At 30.1% G+C, this 20,120-nt stretch overlaps 4 protein-coding genes across 5 annotated transcripts in view; 2 read left to right on the top strand and 2 right to left on the bottom strand.

Moving 5' to 3' along the window:
- Positions 1 to 59: 59 nt before the first annotated feature.
- On the bottom strand, positions 60 to 1,807 carry LOC140666633 (pre-mRNA-splicing factor RBM22). Its single transcript, XM_072894011.1, has 3 exons — positions 1,653 to 1,807; positions 1,451 to 1,504; positions 60 to 1,264 (listed from the first exon to the last, which is right to left on the bottom strand). Exons 1-3 carry the CDS (start codon positions 1,704 to 1,706, stop codon positions 137 to 139), a joined length of 1,236 nt encoding a protein of 411 aa, XP_072750112.1. The 5' UTR covers positions 1,707 to 1,807; the 3' UTR covers positions 60 to 136.
- Positions 1,808 to 4,164: 2,357 nt separating this feature from the next.
- LOC140666829 (tubulin gamma-1 chain) lies at positions 4,165 to 7,828 on the top strand. 2 transcript variants are annotated; one of them, XM_072894376.1, is made up of 8 exons: positions 4,165 to 4,324; positions 4,653 to 4,855; positions 5,012 to 5,158; positions 5,501 to 5,637; positions 5,706 to 6,012; positions 6,433 to 6,564; positions 6,671 to 6,853; positions 6,973 to 7,828. In XM_072894376.1, exons 1-8 carry the CDS (start codon positions 4,276 to 4,278, stop codon positions 7,174 to 7,176), a joined length of 1,362 nt encoding a protein of 453 aa, XP_072750477.1. In that variant the 5' UTR covers positions 4,165 to 4,275; the 3' UTR covers positions 7,177 to 7,828. The 2 variants fall into 2 exon arrangements, with proteins under 2 accessions (XP_072750477.1, XP_072750478.1); XM_072894377.1 differs by lacking the exon at positions 4,165 to 4,324 and adding an exon at positions 4,356 to 4,511.
- Positions 7,516 to 9,111, bottom strand: Trmt61 (tRNA methyltransferase 61). The gene is made up of 4 exons (XM_072894378.1): positions 8,674 to 9,111; positions 8,345 to 8,617; positions 7,949 to 8,118; positions 7,516 to 7,671 (listed from the first exon to the last, which is right to left on the bottom strand). Exons 1-4 carry the CDS (start codon positions 9,026 to 9,028, stop codon positions 7,516 to 7,518), a joined length of 954 nt encoding a protein of 317 aa, XP_072750479.1. The 5' UTR covers positions 9,029 to 9,111.
- A 1,729-nt stretch (positions 9,112 to 10,840) lies between these two features.
- Brf (Brf RNA polymerase III subunit) overlaps positions 10,841 to 20,120 on the top strand; it is a 45,726-nt gene continuing 36,446 nt past the window's right edge. Inside the window, exons 1-5 of the mRNA XM_072895104.1 lie at positions 10,841 to 11,099; positions 11,519 to 11,729; positions 11,810 to 11,891; positions 11,978 to 12,114; positions 12,658 to 12,774. Of these exons, the coding sequence (XP_072751205.1) occupies positions 11,519 to 11,729; positions 11,810 to 11,891; positions 11,978 to 12,114; positions 12,658 to 12,774 (547 nt within the window). The 5' untranslated portion in view covers positions 10,841 to 11,099. The remainder of the gene's footprint in view (positions 11,100 to 11,518; positions 11,730 to 11,809; positions 11,892 to 11,977; positions 12,115 to 12,657; positions 12,775 to 20,120) is intronic.

Here is a 20,120-nt window from a genome sequence, read left to right as displayed (position 1 = left end):
ATAAATAAAAATCAACATTAATAAAAAGTTTAACGACAAAAAGAATTGAACACCATGTGTTGTAATTTTAAGGAATTCAAGGATATATATTTTTGCTCTCACATTTACAGTTACATTAAAAACTCATGTCATTATATTATTCTTCTGGCCAAGGTTTGCCTATACCCTGTGATGCACCCATTCTAGATGGATCTTGGCTTGGATAATGTATAGGAGTTGTTCCTGGAGGGAAAATCGGTGTCGCAGCTGTAGCCGCCATTTGCGGTGGAAACATAAATTGAGGTGCAACAGGCGGTGGTGGAATCATCATTGGCGGCATCATGCCAGGCGTTGTCTGCAGGTTGAAAAAATTATTACCCATCGTTTCTGGTGGCGGTGGTAACGCGCCAGGTAATCCCGGAACAGGTTCGAGAATTTCTCTCATTGCTTCTGTTGCGGATATAGTTTGCCTTCCCTGAGAACGGCCCCATTTTATAGTAAGTCGCCTACCACCCAATATCAACTTGTTGAACGTTCTTTCTGCCGCTGCTTCGGCAGCGCTTCTCTGCGTGTATTGAATGAAGGCACATTGTTGACGTGGCACCATAGTCACCGAACGTATCTCGCCATATTGATAGAAATGATCGCGCAATTGTTTTTCTGTCAGTACATCACCTAAATTGCCAATATACAACGTCGTAATAGATTTATCTTCTGGTGGATCGAGTTTGGGCATGGCTGCTGCTCTTCGCATAAGTTTATCTGCCACTGGATCATTCACACCATAATAACGATCCTTTATGTTCTGATCGGCTAACGGATCGTCAGGATCTGTCGGCTTTTCATGACGATAAGGACATTCCTCACCCCTTTTGCATTCGCCTTTTACCCAAAATGAACAAATATGCGGTCTATTTCTTTTATAATATGGACTTGTTCTAGCCAATTTCATTAAGAGATCACTAGCTGCGGCAGATTTGCCAACAGCACCAGCTGGCGTTGTTGGATCAATTTTTCCAATCTCATTGTCTATATTTTGTACATAATATTCCTTGTTTACATCTGAACGTGGTAAATCGTCCTTAATTTTCAAAGCAGCATCACGAACTTGAATAGGTAGACCATATTCCAAATCTAATAAACATGTTTGACAAACATTTTTCAACCGACTACATGTTTGACAAACTTCAGTCTTTTTAAATCTCATCCTTGCCCCAGGACACCATCTAAATACTGTAAATGGTCGCATACATATCTTGCATTCTTTTCCATATTTTTCCTTTGTCTATAAACAAATATATACTATAGTAGTTATGAAATATTTTAATAAAATAGACTTTATTGTCATTTGAAAGCAAATATACTAGATTTTACAATTTCATTGTTATTTATTAAATTCGAACAAATGTACCTATTGATATATATTACTTCATCATATAAAAACATTTGTAACAACTGTCAGATAACTTACCATACGGATATATGGATTATCTCCTAAACATGTTTGACATAGTATTGGAAATTCCTATATGAATAAAATAATAATATATAAAGCTGTAGATATATATAAGAAATAATATAAAGCTATACATACATATATTGTAGGAAAAAATTCACATCATTTTTAAAAATCAAAACATTGGTATAAAATGATTTAATTTCTTCATACTTACCGCATCCTCCCAATTTTGTCTGTTATATGTGTTGGTAGTTTTCGATGTAGCCATAATGCATTAGTTTATCTTAATATTCAGCCAGAAGAAATGTACCGTCACCATTTGCAATATAAGCATTGTGACACTATCATGGATCATGGATCCAACCATGGTGTAAGGATACAAGGGGCGCGTTCGAGGAGACGCTATTAGCGCTAACAGCATCGTTCTATCTCTGTTTAACTTTTAATGAGTAACAGAGATAGAATAACCCGTTAGCGCTATTAGCGTCTTCCTGGACGCACCTAAGGTGTAACATTGCGCATAATGGCGGCAGCAGAATGGAATTAGCCAATCAAAATTCGGTCCAAAATGCATCCGCGCAATTCAAATATATAATTAAAATTTGTAAATCTTATGGAAATATCAAAAATAAAATTAATAATAAATAATAATAATTAATAATAAAACTCAATAAAGTCTGTTATCTACTTTTTATCTTTTTTTTTTTAAAATAAGCATATTACTTTTACAACCATATTACTTTTCAGCATAGTTGATCAATCAAAGGTTCTCATTTTTATCTGACCAATAAGCATTGTGTCCGATTGATACTCACCCTTTCAAAATTCACTGCCAGTACTGGGAGTTTTCCAACAAGCGATACAGACCACACAGCGACACAGTGTAACACAGTGTCCATTAGTGTAAGTGAGACACAACGAATGTTCTCCCTCACACTAATGGACACTGTGTCGCCTGTGTTATTTGCTGAAAAACGTTCTATGTAAGCAAAATCTAGGGAGTTAGCAGTCTAGTATTATACGGCGAGACAGTAGGCGGAGCGCTCTACAAAGGACATACAAAGGCGTACAAAGGGCGTACTTAAAGAAACACGTACAGTGCGTTCTGCGTTTACGTCTTGCCGCGCGCCTAGTATCAAGTAACAACTGGGAGGTTTCTTCGCGCCGCACGCTTAAACTGGCACGGATTGGCCGATCTTTATTAATTTATATCTTATTAATTATTGCGAATTTAGCAAAATGATATAAGATTTTTTTCTTCAGTTTAACATGCTCTATCTACCGACGAGAGTTGATCCGCCAATTCGGGGATACCCTGTATAGAGCGCGTTCGGGGAGACGCTATTAGCGCTAACAGCGTTGTTCTATCTTTGTTCAACTTTTAATGAGTAACAAAGACAGAACGACACTGTTAGCGCTAATAGTATCTCCCCGAACCCGCCCATAGAAGTCTGTATTTCAGGTCCATAGAATCTAGTAACTATATAAGGAGCTTAATGATCTAGTATTATATAGATGTCTGTGGGTAGAGTCCATAGACTTAGGCCGGTATTCATAGTCCGTTCTTATATTCAAGCTCGTCTTAAGTAAGGTCTTAAAATTCTATTCGGCCATCTGATTGGCTGAACATAGTCTTAAGTCGACTAAAAACATGTCTTAAGATGATTTTATATATAAGAACGGACTTTGAATACCGGATTCAATTTACGATTATTTATCAATCAACCGGCCATAGGCCGGTATTCATAGTCCGTCCTTAAGGCTTCTGAGTAGTCACCGCGGCCATATTGAAATCGTGACGTCATAAGCGAGAAATAGCGAGAAATGACACCCTGATTTATATTGCGACTGACATGTAAATAAAAACATATTTCAACGAAATAATACTACCAATCTCTTCAGAACACTTGTAAAAATGGACGGCTGGTAATCCTTTCTTCTGACAATTGATAAATAACTGTAAATTGAGTCCGAAATGAACCCTTGAAATGCGGAAAAACACGCGATTTGACAGCTGTCGAAAGGAGAGGAAAATGTTACTTTACACAGTTTATTCCTTATACAGCCGTCCATTTTCACAAGTTTCATAAATACGTTGCACATCACAATACTAGCAAAAAGCAAATAATTACGACGTAGGTCGCAACATAAATTGGGCTGTCATTTCTCGCTTCTGACATATTTCCCAAAAGAGAGAAAGAGACAGAACTATATGTCGCCACCGTTGACATCGAAGTTCCGCGGCGAGTACTCAGGAGCTTTAAGGTGCCTTTTCATGCTGACGCTCAACGCTCATTTTTGCGTCAAAACAGATTACGTGATCAAAATTGACGAATTGGTATTTTTATTTTTGGTCACGTGATGTCTTTTGACGCTGAAAATGAGCGTCGAGCGTCAGCATGAAAAGGCACCTTTATATTTAAGATCATCTTAAGATCTCGTTCAACCAATAAAATAATGCTATGTTGTTACTTCATTGATTGAACGAGATCTTAAGATCGACTTTAAATATAAGATCGAGCTATGACTACCGGCTTATCTTTAGGAACCTGCGGATAATGTTGCTGATTAAAAATATCATAATTTTATTGCGATTTTCTCTAAATTTTAGCTGTAATACGACAAAAACGAATCCGTAGTTCGCAGCCGGCCGATAGGAGTCTTCACAGTGCCTCTAGCTGTCGATCCTTTATATCTATGGATGTCTACACATTTTATATATCAATATCTTATCTGTCTATTGTTTATGGTCACTAGTATCAGTTGTGTTTTTCTGTTTCTGTTTAAAGTAAAAAATAAAGTGATTTATATTTGAATATTGTTTGTAAACTGTCAAAATGCCGTGCGAAATGATAACTTTGCAACTTGGCCAATGTGGCAATCAAAGTATTATATTATTTTGCTATGGATATATTCCTTTCATGTGTTGAAATATTTTGATACAAAATTCTATATAATTTCCAAACAGTGGCAAAACATATTATGAAAATACAACAGTAGCAAAATACATTATGAAAAAATAATGAATATGTATCACATGCTTTTTTTACATGTCAGAAAACATATTTAGAAAGTAAAATCAAAAAGCTTGAAACATAATGATTCAAGATTTTTACAAACTTAAAATTTTTTTATTATAACTTATAAAAATATATATATATATTTTTTATATAATAAAATTTATATTTTTATTTATACATTATTTTATTTATAGTTGGATTTGAATTTTGGAAGAGATTATGTGCAGAACATGGCATTAGTCCAGAAGGAATCTTAGAAGATTATGCAATAGATGGAACAGATAGAAAGGATGTTTTTTTTTATCAATCGGATGATGAGCATTATATACCACGAGCTGTACTATTAGATTTAGAACCTAGAGTAATTCACACTATTATGAATTCTCAATATTCAAAGGTAATATTAATTTTTTATGTAATATCATATATATATATATATATATATACAGGAATATATATATATATATATATTCCTGTTTTTATATAGTTACTATATTAATAGTTATTTTATAATTGATATAAAATAAGTTAAAATTTTTTTAATTGTTACAAGCTGTATAATCCTGAAAATATCTATTTATCAAAACATGGTGGTGGTGCTGGAAATAACTGGGCATCAGGATACCATCAGGGTGAAAAGTTACAGGAAGAAATCTTCGATATACTAGATAGAGAAGCTGATGGCAGTGATAGCTTAGAAGTAATTATTTTTATTCTTTTAGATTTTACTAATAATATAATATAGATTTTTTTTCAAGTTAAGAAATCAAGAAGATTTTATTATGAAACATTTGAATCTCATGGACCAATAAGAGGTAGATGCAGGATAGTTGTGCATCATTTTTTTTTATTTCTATCCTGTCTATAGAACATAGTAAAATTTATTTGTTTAATCTTGAAGCACCCTTTATTATTTTAATTTCATGTCTACAAAAGCATATAAAAAGCTTATTATTAATTTCTTGTCATATAGTTATACAATCTATTTCAATATACTTTGATATAATTTATTACGATTAAAAAAAAACTATTCATTTTATAGGGTTTTGTTTTGTGTCATTCAATAGCAGGAGGTACAGGTTCTGGTATGGGATCTTTCATGTTAGAATCTCTTTCTGATAGATTTCCTAAGAAATTAATTGAAACATACAGTGTTTTTCCAAATCAAGATGAGATAAGGTAAATATTTATTTATTAAGAAAAAATTATTCGTCTTTAATGTTTAATATATCAAATTTTTGTTATAGCGATGTTGTAGTGCAACCATATAATTCATTGTTAACATTAAAAAGGCTGACTCAATGTGCAGATTGTGTGGTGGTCTTAGATAATACTGCTTTGAATAGAATTGCTTCAGATAGATTACATATTCAGAATCCTAGCTTCACACAAATTAATAAACTTGTTTCGACAATAATGTCCGTCAGTACAACAACTTTGAGATATCCTTCATATATGAATAACGATTTAGTTGGTTTGATTGCACCACTTATACCAACTCCTCGCTTACATTTTCTAATGACTGGGTACACTCCACTTACAACCGATCAAGAGGTAACTAATGATCAAAATTTAAAATTTATCATGTCTTATGATTACTGATAAATAGCATGCAAATGAAAACATTGCTCTCTATCAGTATTACAAGTGCAATGGGAAAATTGGCTATAAAAGACAATGACTTTTAAATCTTGTTAATGATTTGTATAGATAAAATTTGCTAATTGTATACATTGAAATTATATATGTGCACATCTGTATGTGTATTGTATATTTAATATTCTCATGCTATGTTTATCCAAGTTCAATTTCATATTTAAATTTTAAGTTCTGTCACATATAATTATAATATAAAATCAAAATTATTTTTTATAATTATACATTGCAAACAATGACTGAATTTTGTATAAAACATAACATATGATCTTGTTATAATATATATCTGTATTAATAAAAATTATTTTTAAAAAATAGGGTGCATCAGTTAGGAAAACATCTGTTTTGGATGTAATGCGACGACTGTTGCAACCAAAAAATATGATGGTTTCTACAGCATTAGATAGAAATGCATCTCATTGTTATATATCGATCTTAAACATAATTCAGGTAAATTTAACGAGATCACGTTTAAAATTATTTCTTGAATTTTTTAAACTTAAGATATACACATAAAACAATGGCATAAAATATTAATAATATATCTTATTGTTAGGGTGAAATAGATCCAACACAAGTGCATAAATCCTTACAAAGAATTAGAGAACGAAAGCTTGCACAATTTATTCCTTGGGGTCCAGCTAGTATACAAGTAGCTCTTTCAAGAAAATCTCCTTATATACAAAGTACACATCGTGTTTCTGGTTTGATGTTAGCCAATCATACTAATATATCATCGGTGAGTATTTTATGACCATTGCAGTCATTAAAAAATTGATCGGCACAATATGTGACTTACAATATTGAAACAAAAATGGACTGAAATATATACATATATATATATATATATATTTTTAGCTTTTTGACAGAGCTTTACAACAATATGACAAACTACGTAAGCGAGAAGCATTTCTGGAACAATTTCGTAAAGAAAAAATGTTTGAAGATAATCTTGATGAATTAGATAATTCGCGAGAAATTGTAGAATATTTAGTAAAAGAGTATCAGGCTGCAACTCGACTCGATTATCTTAGTTGGAATCCAAACAAGACAGATGCATAAAATATTTAACAAACAAATAACAAATGTGTGAATGATCAGTTTTTTTTTTTATTTTCCAGAATTCCATTTTTCTGATATTTTAATATACATTTTATATTTGTTTCATAAGTAACAGTAGATGTTTTCGAAAATTCCATTACAATTTAGTATAATTTCAGAAAAAAATATTTAATTTTAAAAACAAGCAATTACAACGTAGTTTTAAAATTATATAATTTTTATTTGAATGGCAGTGAATTTTATTAATTCTATACAACTGCTACTTGCATGTTCTAATTTTGTATTTTTGATTAGTTGTTTCTCTTGATCAAAATCTGTTTTTTTTTCTTTTTCTTTTTTTTACTTTTGTACATAATAATGACAGTAAGGGGGAAAGATGGCAATTGTAATAAAGCCTGTGTGTCCAGGTAATGACTGAGCATGCATGACTGTAAGGAGTTTTTCTTGTTTCCTCTCTCTTCTCTCATTCTTCTCAGTCATGTCCTCATTTGTGTGCTGTAATGAAACAATTATATATTTTATATTCTATGTGTTCTTATAATACACTATATTTTCATTATTTAAAATTTATTTAATTTTTTCAATGTCTTTTAACAAATTCATGTTAACAAATGTAAAAAAAAAAACAAAATAAAAAATTTTGAAAAAAGTATTTAAAGCTTTGGTTTAAGTACCCAAAAATATTCTACATTTTATATAAATTTCAACATTCTGTCAAACTTTTATTTCAATTAAAGATGGATATTCAATAAATAAAAAAAAATACACGAACCTTGTACTTCAAACAGTCAAAATCTAATATTGGCAAAGATCTGTATTGAACATTCATTTCTCTTTGCAAACATTCATATGTATTTAATTCTATGAATCCTTCACAAATAAGTTTGGCACAGGTACGTTGAACTTGCTCAATGCAAGGAGAAAAAAAACAAAGTTTTCCACCTAACGGATAACAAGCATTGTTATATATACATATTATGTATAATTCAGAATATAATTTTTGCAAAATATGCATATGTCTTTAATTATATTTATATATTGTAGTTTTTACTGTTACGATATAAATATATCTCTGTAAATATTATAAAATATTTTTATCATAAGAAAATCTATTATTATATTGATATATATTTTCCACGAATAATAACTAAATTAAAAAAAGCTTCACCTGTTCGTTTCAAAGCAACAGTAGCATGTTCTACAGCTAACCATGGATGTGGAAGATCCAGAAAGACTGCGTCAACTTTATGATTTAGCTCTTCTCCAAATCCTTCTAAACAAATATCCCTTTTTTTCAAAGTTACAAACTCACTCAGTCCATGTCTATCAAATTCTGTGCTAGCAACAGACACACGCTGTTCATGAAAATCAAAAGTATATAAATGACCACTTGGACGTATCACTCGAATTAAAGAATGTGATAATGAGCCACTACCAGTGCCTAAAATTAATTATGAAAAGAGTATAAAGTTTACTTCAATTAATATTATAACATACCTGTTTCGATAATTTTACTGCCTGGTTTAAGTTCCATTAAATGTATAATAAGACTTATATCTGGGCTATAAATGATCTGTGTTCTATGTGGCAATATCATCGTCCATAATTCCGGTGTTGGTTGTAATATATGCGCCCAACCTCTAGTTAACTCTATTTTTGAACCGTATTTTTGTCCGACAAGCGAGATGACCTTCAATGCGCCGTATGTAGTCTGGAACACATTATCCACGAACTCGCCTTTCTTGCTAACAATTTTTGCCTTTACTTCCAAAGAATGCATGTTACTTGGATTTAAATATAAAATAACAACATCTCCCTCTTCTATGATTTCTTTAGTTTTATTAAAACTCATCTTTTTTGCGAATGTTAAAGGGCCACTTTAAACAAACTTCAAACTTCGGTTAAAAGCACAGACTTCTATATATAACTAGATCGCTAACTCCGGCAAAGTACATAACATCGAAAAGTATGTACAAAACTTATGCGCATCCGTTATCATTGGTGGTATGACAGTCACGCTGATTGGTTGAATTTAAAGCAATATACAGTCGTATCCACAGACTTCTATATAATACTAGACTGCTAACTCCTTATGTATAAGGCAGCTCTAATTTTATGTACAAACAAGTATGTATGACATTCCTTTCTGCGCATGCGCTGTGAAGGCGCGTGTTGCACGCATATACAGGGTGTCTCATAACTAACGAGCCAACGCTCATGAGCGGGTAGAGCGGATTAAATGGAATAGAAAAGTCCTGTACCATTTTGCGATTTTCAGAATAATTATTGAGAAATTAATTTACAAAGAACGGCAAATCCGACGCGAGTATCAGCCTGCCGCAAAAAAAGATGGCGAGAAGGACGGCCCTAAGGACGATCGCTAAGCGCGCGTGGCGTAAATAGGCGCCATTGCCTCGCGGTTACCAGGGGTATAGACGAGAAGCGTTGATAAGAACAATAGATTAGCAATTATTATTTAGCGACCGGCCTAGCGGTGGGCCGTCCTTCTCGCCATCTTTTTTGCGGCGGGCTGATACTCGCGCCGGATTTGCCGATCTTTGTAAATTAATTTCTCATTAATTATTTTGAAAATCGTAAAATGGTACAGGCTTTTTCTATTCCATTTAACCCGCTCTACCCGCTCACGAGCGTTGGCTCGTTAGTTATGAGACACCCTGTATATACATACTAAGTATGATAAACAAGCTTACATGTATAAAAGATATAAAATAACTGCACATTTGTATCCCATAATTTAATATTTATATTTCTTACTTTTTTTTACTAATACGACATGTGTTCTGACAAGAATTAGAGACCGAAAGCAGGTTAGAAGTACATATACTGATCATAATGGCGTCGACACATGTCAGCGCATGCGCAGAAAGGATCACCTTAGCGCTCTTAATACATAAAATTCGAGGATACTTTATACAGGGTGTCCCATAATTCGCAAACCACCCGTCAGGTGCAGGTAGAGTAGGTTAAACCGAGTAAAAAAGTTATGTACCATTTTGCAATTTTCGCAATAGTTAAAGGTCGGCAGAGCCGACCAGAAAATTCCAGCGTCACTGTCACCAACATTGAGAAATGAATTCTTATTCAATGTATTGGTGTATGTCTGTACACATACAAACATTATTGCATTTCAAGAGAGACAAAGACGACGTTATTGTCTTTCATTGTCTCTCCTTAGTAAGCGGTGCTACCAACATCGATTCGTTAGCTGTATTTTAGATACAGATAGCGATATTCGTATTTTTCGTATTCAGCTTTGAAAAAGTTATATTTCTTTATGAGTTTTAATATATTCTTTATAAAAATTGGAAGGTTCCTAAAGAGCCGGATATTGCAATTTGACTCTTAAAAATTTATAATAAATTGAATTCGAAAAGAGTAGCTACACCTGATCCGCGGTTAGCAACACATTTTTGAAAATTTTATTTCGACCTTTTTTCCAAAAAATCGCCTTTAGGAACCTGCGGACAATGTTGCTGATTAAAAATATCATAATTTTATTGCAATTTTCTCTAAATTTTAGCTGTAATACGTAAAAAACGAATCCGTAGTTCGCAGCCGACCGATAGAAGTCTCTACAGTGCCTCCGGTATACTCTCACATAACCAGAGTGAGTTCTCTTTGGTATAAATTTTATGGCAGTATATAGGTCCTATCTCTTTATATCTGTTTCATCTGCAAAAAAAGATAGAAGATTTTAGTTGTACGCGACATACAAAGTATTTATGAGGTTTCAAAAATTACACGTGTTAAAAAGCTTAATTGTTTGATGCATTTTGCAATTGCGTATAATTTATTTACGATTTACAATATATAACGATATTTTTGCAATATTTAGTAAATAGATATTAACTTTTACAAAAGTTTGATTTATTTAATTAAATAAATAAACACAATTATCAAAGGTAAGTAAAATACAATGACATTTGTTTATTTAATTCATGTTTAATAAATATTAGTTTTATATTGCAAAAATTGTTTCCAAAAATTTATTTTTTTGTTAATTTTATGTATTGTGTATTATAATTAATTTAATCTTGTTATATATTTTAATGTAACATATGAGTTAATGGAAAAATTAATAAAATTTAATGAGAATATATACATATATACACATATATAATATATTTTATATTCGAACATTATGTTTAATAATAAATAATAATAATAATAATAATTATATATATATATAGACAATGATCTATTTTATTATAGTATTTTTTATCATATTCTTTTGCAATAAATCTCTTGTAATAAATGGACTAAAATAATAAATAAAAAAATGTATTTTATATATATATATATATTTATATTATTGTAACAGATGTCTGGAAATAAGTGTCGTAATTGTGGGTCTACAAATATTGAGACTGATCCTGCACGTGGAGATGCTATTTGTGTGGAATGTGGTTTTGTATTGGAGGATTCAGTTATTGTTAGTCAACCAACTTTTGAAGAATCATCCTCGGGTAAAGTAATGCCTAAATACTTTGTCCCTGAGGGTAGCTCAGGTGGTGCTACAAACTTTGGAGCACGTAAGTCATTTAATATATAATATTCTTTTTTTTTCTCTTAAAAGTTACAATATAAAAGCTTAACTCCTTTTAATTTGTAGGATATTCCAATGAAAAAGAATCCAGAAAAAACACTTTAGAAAATGCAAGGAAAGGTATAATACATCTTGGCATGCAGTTAGGGTAAAAAATTTTTTTTTATGATGTGTGTACATAATTAAATGAGATTTGTATTAAATAATTTTCAGAGTTAAAAATTTTTATTTTAGCTTAGACGAGAATGATATCAACACGTCTGTAAGATTTTATAAAATGGCTTTGGATCTTAATTTAACACGTGGGAGAAAACAGGTACATAACCAGGCTGCTTGTGTGTACATTACTTGTCGACATGGAAATAATTCACGTATCCTTTATATTTATAATAATGCAAAAAGAATAATATAGAACTTTATATTTTTCTTTTTATTTTTCTTCTACTTTTGCTATATTTATAAATTGTCTTTAATGCACAGTTGATTTTCGTTCATGTACACTTGAATTTGTTTATTAAGTTATACATAAAGGTTATCTTTATTTTTTTTTAAATAGAACTACTTTAATTTTACTTTAATTTTTTTTATATAAATCAATTTCTTGCAATATTCTCCTATGACTTGTTACACCAAATATATCGAGGAATCGATTTATATAAAAAAGTTATAGTGGTTCTATTTAAAAAAGTGAAGATGGTCTTTATAACTGAATAGGTTATGGGTAAAAAATGAATTTTTAAATGTGCTTTGTTGTGGACTAAAAACTGTGCAAATTTTATTAAACTTATTGTGATTTCAATCAGTTGTGAGATATTTGCTCGGATATTTATGAACAGATATCTTACATAAGTACAAATATAAAAGAATGGAAAAGAAAATGTAAAAAAAATATAAATTCTTAACAGTTTATACAGTTCTTCATCCTATTATGCTTATCGACATTAGTGATATTCTTCATATTTGTGTTTATGAACTTGGACGGACATATCTGCGGTTTACGCAAGCTCTTGGCGTCAACATCGTCTTTGCAGGTAAGCAACTTGAATATGATGTAACTTTATATGTTTTATAATAATTTATACATATTGTGTAGAAATACAAGCAATATTTTTTATTATGTCATTGCGATACTAAGAATTAAATTAATTTAATGTCTCAATAAATTATATAAAATTTTAAATTTATTACATAATTACATAAAGTTTTATAAACATTTTTTTATATTAATATATAAAACAACATTTATTATTCTTTATGTATTATTTATTATATACATATATATGAATATTTTACATAAAATTAACAATTTCCTTCAAAAAATTTATAATCTTGGTCAATGCTAATATAATATAAATAGCAGATAAATAAAAACTATGACTCTATGTAAAAAAGTTTTAAAATTTATACTTTAATTCAAATTTAATTAAAAATAATAAATTCTTAACTTTTATGTAAAAAACTTATTTATATTTTATTTTTTATTGTAATAAAACTTATTGTATATGTATATAATAAACTTATTGTATATGTATATAATAAACTTATTGTGTATATATATATATATATATATATATATATATATATATATATATATATATAGGGTGTTTAATTTTAATCGTCCCAGGCAAATATTTCGGAAAATAATGAAAATTCGAAAAATTTATTTTGACATAAAACACAAGATACCTCGTAAAATATTCATTTTTCAATTATCTTACCCTAATACTTTTATGCACCAATTGATTTGTCTCGTTAGTCTGTGTAACCATACAACTTTTGTCTGAAACATTTTTTTGAATTATTATTTTCTGAAATATTTGCCTGGGGTGATTAAAATAAAACACCCTGTACATGTATATATATATTGATAATAAATTAGATTAGACCTTATTATTATATGAATATATAAAAAAATCATTATTATTTTACATGTTAATTAAAATTTAATTATATAACATTTAATTAAATGTAATTTATTATTATATATATATATATATATATATATATATATATATATATATATATACAGGGTAGACCATTTTAATCCATCCAGTCGAATATCTCGAAAACAAGCCCGGGAGAGAAAAATGTTTCAGACAAAAGTTGTATGGTTTCTCGGGGGTTATAAGATGGTACCATTGGTTTGACTTTGAAAAGTCATTTGAAGGTCACGTGAAGGTCACTTTAAGTTTTTTAAATGGAACACCCTATATATTTTTGCATATTCTTGTAGGTTATCTCGAGAGCTTTCCAAAACACTATAATAAAATGTTTTTTCATTAAACATTTTTTGAGTTATAAGGCTTCAAAGTTGCAGTATTTTGACATAAAATACAAGATATCTCATAAAATATTCATTTTTTGATTATCTTACTCTAATACTTTTATGCACAGAATAATGAGACGAATCAATTGGTGTAAAGAAAACACATAATTATAGTAAAATGTGTAACTGCTAGTTGCAAATTCAGATTTTTACTTTAACATAATTATGTGTTTTCTTTACACCAATTGATTTGTCTCATTATTCTGTGCATAAAAGTATTAGAGTAAGATAATAAAAAAATGAATATTTTACGAGATATCTTGTATTTTATGTCAAAATACTGCAACTTTGAAGCTTTATAACTCAAAAAATACTTAATGAAAAATACTTTGTCACAAGTGTTTTGGAAAGCTCTCGAGATGAGCTACAAGAATATGTAAAAATATATAGGGTGTTCCATTTAAAAAACTTGAAGTGACCTTCACGTGACCTTCAAATGACTTTTCAAGGTCAAACCAATGGTACCATTTTATGGCCCCCTCGAAACCATACAACTTTTGTCTGAAACATTTTTCTCTCCCGGGCTTGGTTTTCGAGATATTCGACTGAATGGATTAAAATGGTCCACCCTGTATATATATATACATTTATGTACGAAAAAGCAGGATTTTGAAATAAAATATACAGTTATATTTTAATAACACATAAAATAATAATGATTGTTTATATATTTATATAATAATAATTTTTCATCTAATTTTTGTCTTTATAAGAAATGACATAAAGCTTCGAACGCGAATATATCAAAGTGTTAAAGCTTCTTTTCCGCAATGCTAACTGTTTCTGTTATACACTGTGATTTGTTTCATTTGTGTTATATAGGTATAGCATATATGCATTTATGATAATGTACCTTTCTTTATTTGTCTCTCTTTTTCTCTTCGTTTTTTTAACTTTATCTTTTTTAACTTTTTTTTAATTTAAGTTTTTACAAGTTGTCACACAAACTCAAAATTTGCGTGATAATTTGACATGAAGCAAGTCACAATGCACGAAACAACGAAACAACCACTCATTATCGCGGAAAAACGGCAACAATTAAATTGGTAATACGCCTTTTTTATATAAGGAAGGATAAAGAAGAAAAGGAAAGAAAACCTTTTTTATATAAGAGATAAATATTTGATTTTTCTGTATATGTAACATTACAACTGTTTTACAAAATCAATTATGATACTTTCTCTGGTGCAACTTTATTCTGTATTTAATATACATACAGGATAATCTCCTAGCAAATGTTGGGAGCCCAAGCTGTGTTTGCTAAACTATAACAATTTATCTACTGTGATTTTCTTGATAATTATTAATGCAAACAAATGATAAAGGGAAAAATGGATAACAGCAATGACTCTTCTAGTATAACTATGACCTGATTTTTTTCCTGAATGTAACGGATGAATACAATCGCTAATAGCGATGCTAAAAATGATGTAAGGACAGTCATATTTAAGGGGAACAGAAAATATATTAGTTTAGAGGATGTTTGTCCATAAGTGTCTGTGCAAATATCTCGTAACAAGTTGAGATTACAAACAAATTTAATAATAGAAATTTATACGGTTGTTTAGTTTAACAAAGCATGTAAAAAACTTTGTTTACTCGTGACTTTTTCGTGTTATAAAAATCCTCTTTATTTTTTAAATGGAATCACCCTAATTTGTTTATATAAATTAATTTTCTCTCAATATTTGGAGTAAAAAGATTATTATTAGGATAAAATGGCTAAATTGAATAATTTAGGAGATATTTTATACTTTAATTTGACATAATTTTACATAAATTATGAAATATTTTATAAAATATTCATTTTTTTATTATCTTGCCTCAATACTTGTGCACAGATTAATGAAGGAATCAATCATTGATACAAAGAAAACACAGTTATTTTTAAGCAAAAACAGCTACATATTTTTTCTTAAAAATTATGTGTTTTCTTTACACCAATTTATCTCTCTTATTAGTGCATAAAAATATTGAGGCAAGATAATTGAAAAATAAACGTTTTACGAGATATTAAATAATTTATGTAAAATTATGTCAAGCAACACTGTCTATCTAGAAAAGAAGGAGACTGATTTTCTGTATATTGTACAAATGGCGCTATTTGTCTGACTATTATGAAACTTTGTAATATCACCTCTCAGAAGTATATCAATTTTTTTCAGCCATTAGTAATTGGTTTGAAGTCGATCAGTGAGCAGTTAAAAATTTCTTACTTTTTTTATTGTGTCAATAGAAAAACAAACAGTAATTAAATTTCGATCTTGGCAAAATGCCTACAGAAATATTTAAAATTATGAAAAGTGTTTAAGTAGTATAAACGATTTCATGAAAGTTGAAAGTCGCTCAGAAACGACAAAAAATTGACTCCTTCGCTATAAATTTGAACGACGCTCATCGTTCGAAACGATTAATAACCTACTCACTAATCGTGGACAGAATTCATAGATCAGTCTTACATTCAAGATCATTTCAAGACTAGTTTTAGGTCGTCTTAAGACTCCGTTCAGCCAATGAGATGACTGAATGAAATCTTGAAAAATTACTTAAGTTTATGTTTCGTACAGAATGATTGCAGATGAGACTTACATTAGTAAAACAGTAGTATATGAGATTAGTACACGATCCGTTTTGACTTTTGCATCGTTGGAACGATAGCGGAGCACCATGATTGCTCGTCTCGACTCTTCGAGCGACTTTCAGCTTTTACGAAATTGTTTATACCACTTAAACACCTTTCATAATTTTTCATAATTTTAAATATTTCTTTAGGCATTTTGCCAAGTTTGGTCAAGTTTGAAGTTTAATTACTGCTCGTTGTTCCATTGATACGAAAAAAGTAACAAATTTTAACTGCACATTGATTTCAAACCGGCTACTAACAGTTGAAAAAATAGGCGTTCTGAGAAGTAATATTACTAGGTTTTATAATACGATTTAGAAAATCAGTCTCCTTTTTTTCCTGACAGATATAAAGTATAAAATGTCGTAAATTATTCAATTTTTGATCATCCTATCCCTATAATCGTTTACGTTTTTCTTGTGATTTCTTTCACATCAATTGATTCCTCTCATTATTCTGTGGATAAAAATATTGAAGGTAGTCAAAAAATGAATACAGGCAGCTTATTATTTGTTGTGGATAGGTTTTGCAAATATAGAGAATCGTGAATATGGGATTTTTTTTAATAATCAGGTTTCTTCTATTTATTTTTATTAAGGTTTTATAAAGATCATCATCATTATTATCGCCAACTTCCTCTCAGGAATATAGACTTAACAAAAAGCCTCTTTTATAAAGATAATAAAATACAACTAAAATTTTGGGTAAAAATCCCAAATAGGGAACCCAGTTCGAATGACCTTGACTTTGAAATATGTTATCAAGGTCATGACCCTGAGTAACATGCAAAAGGTTTTAGCCGTCGCTCGTTGTTTATTAAAAAATTATAAACAAAAAAGTTTTATAAATAGAATATAATTTTCAATTAATCAATAGCATATTTTCTGTTATAAGTTAAGCTTTTCTTATTACAGCAGAGAATATGTGGTTTACACATATATATCCATGCGTACCTGAAATACATGAAAAAAATTGAAACCTCCAAAACCTAATTCTGATTTTAAATGGAATTCGTAATTTTTGAAGTTGAAAACCCATATAATATCGTGCAATGATCGTTAACAAATGCGTGGGCGGGAGAGGGACTCTGCCCCTCCCTCTGCACCCCACACCAACAAAAAACTAACCCAATCTGTGCAAGTGATAATTCATGCTAGAGCATAAACACATTATAACAAATCTTCCTCAGTTGATTTTTACTCGTCAACATGACAAGTTGTAAGTTTCAGTAGTTAAATTTCAGTGTTAGAAAGTAAACGGAAGATGTTACTATATGAATTTTTACATCTCACACATAATAATAAAATGTATTTTTAATGATCTTTTAAGGATCTATTTATTTAAATGTGATACATTAAATGTGTAGACGCGGGAAGGGCAGAGCCCCTCCCCCTATATCCCCACCCCACAAAAAACTAACCTAACACGACCTGTGTTACGAACCAAAATCTATTTTATACTACAGGTTGGGTTTGGTTAGTTTTTTTGTGGGCAAGGGAAGCAGGGAGAGGGACTCCGCCTCTTCCTTGCCCACGCATTTAATATATTACATTTAAATAAATAGATCCATTAAAAGTACACCTCATTAAATATACATGATGTAAGAAAATTGTGTTTTATTTGTAAAACTTTTTTTATAACTTTTAAATAAACAACAAGCGACAGCTAAAATCGTTTGAATGTTACTCAGAATCATGACCTTGACATATGTTGTCAAAGTCATTGGAGCTGGGTCCTTTATTCGCAATTTTCACCAAATTTTGACTACAAATACAAAATTTTTTAGTCGTGAATAAAAATTGTGGCTACAAATTTTTATTCCATGACTATCGAAAATACCATGAATACGGAAAATATCACGAATAGTCAACTTGTGGGAGCTTTGACAATTTTATTTTATAAAATATTTCATAATTTATAAAATATAAAAGAAAAAACTAAAATATAAAATATTTCGTAAATATTTAATTTTTGTTATCTTATCCTTAAAAGTGTTTATATCGGAATTGTTAGGAATCGATTTATAAACAAATGTACAAATTAAAATAGGTTTATTTAACAAAAGGAAGATAACTCCTAATTCGAAAAGGTCACGAGTAACAAATTTTTTATATGCGTTTTATTGCGAACTAAAATTCGTGCAAATTTTTCTTATTAAACTTTCTTATAACTTCAATCATTTGCGAGATATTTGTACAGACATTTATGGATGGATACTCTATATACATATATCAGATTTTTATTTATCATATTAGATCATTAACATAGCTAATATCAATATTTTACTATATGAAACTTAACGATCTTATTGTTAGTTCAGTAGATCTTCAAAAATATTTTATCTGCTATTAATAATTATTATTCATTAAGGCTCCTGGGTACTGACCGCGACCATATTGGAATTGTGACGTCATAAGCGAGAAATAACTGTCAAATTATTCTTGCGTGCCATTTTTAAATAAAAAGATATTTCGACGAAACAAGACTACAGATCGGTTTAGCACACTTGTAAAATTATCCGAAAACTAAGCTTTTCCCTTAGCAGTTAATAGATAACCGTAATGAGGGTCAAAGTAAACCTACTTTTACGGAGAAACAGGCAGTTTGACAGCTGTCTAAAGAAGTGGCAAATGTTCCTTCCACATAGTATATTCCTTGCTAAGCTGAGTTTTCAAAGTATTTTACAAGTGTGCTGAAGCGATCTGTAGTGTTATTTTATTGAAATACTTTTTTATTTAAGAATGGCACGCAAGAATAATTTAGCTCTTATCATATGTGCTCTTTTTATACCGAGTTATAAGAAAACATTTATGAGTAAATAGTGTTGACCTAGTAGATAAGATGTCTTATTGTGTTACATTGTAATATTACCGGTTCGAATTTTATTTTTGAAACATGCATTTTAATAATCAGACGTCTTCTTCATTAGGTTACGCTGATTATAAATCTGCTTTTATAATGTAAATTTTTAAACGCGTTTTTTTGGGGAATGTTTGAGAATTGTATCGTCGCATTACTTTATATAATGGAAATAAGAGGAAAGGATAAGATTAATTCTTTAGACTCGGCAAAATCGAAGATCATGTCTAGAATTCTTCTTCATAGAATTAGATCAGTTAGAACTGGTAAAGTGATAAGGGTAGCCTTCTCCCCCCTCACACACATTATATATATACAGGGTAGGACATTTTAATCTTTCCACTGAAATATCTCAGAATCCATAAGTTTTAGACAAAAAGTTGTATGGTTTCGAGGGGGACATAAAATGGTGCCATTAGTTTGACCTTGAAGAGTCACTTGAAGGTCACGTGAAGGTCATCTTTAATTTCTTAAATGGAACCTACTATTTTTCATTACATATTCTTGTAGCTTATCTCGAAAGCTTTCCAAAACACTATAATAAAATATTTTTTCATTAAATACTTTTC

The sequence above is a fragment of the Anoplolepis gracilipes genome, chromosome 6, assembly GCF_047496725.1.
Source record: "Anoplolepis gracilipes chromosome 6, ASM4749672v1, whole genome shotgun sequence".
Lineage (NCBI taxonomy): Eukaryota > Metazoa > Arthropoda > Insecta > Hymenoptera > Formicidae > Anoplolepis > Anoplolepis gracilipes.
The sequence above is the reverse complement of the archived record's forward strand: the minus strand, read 5'-3'. Positions and strand labels throughout refer to the sequence as shown.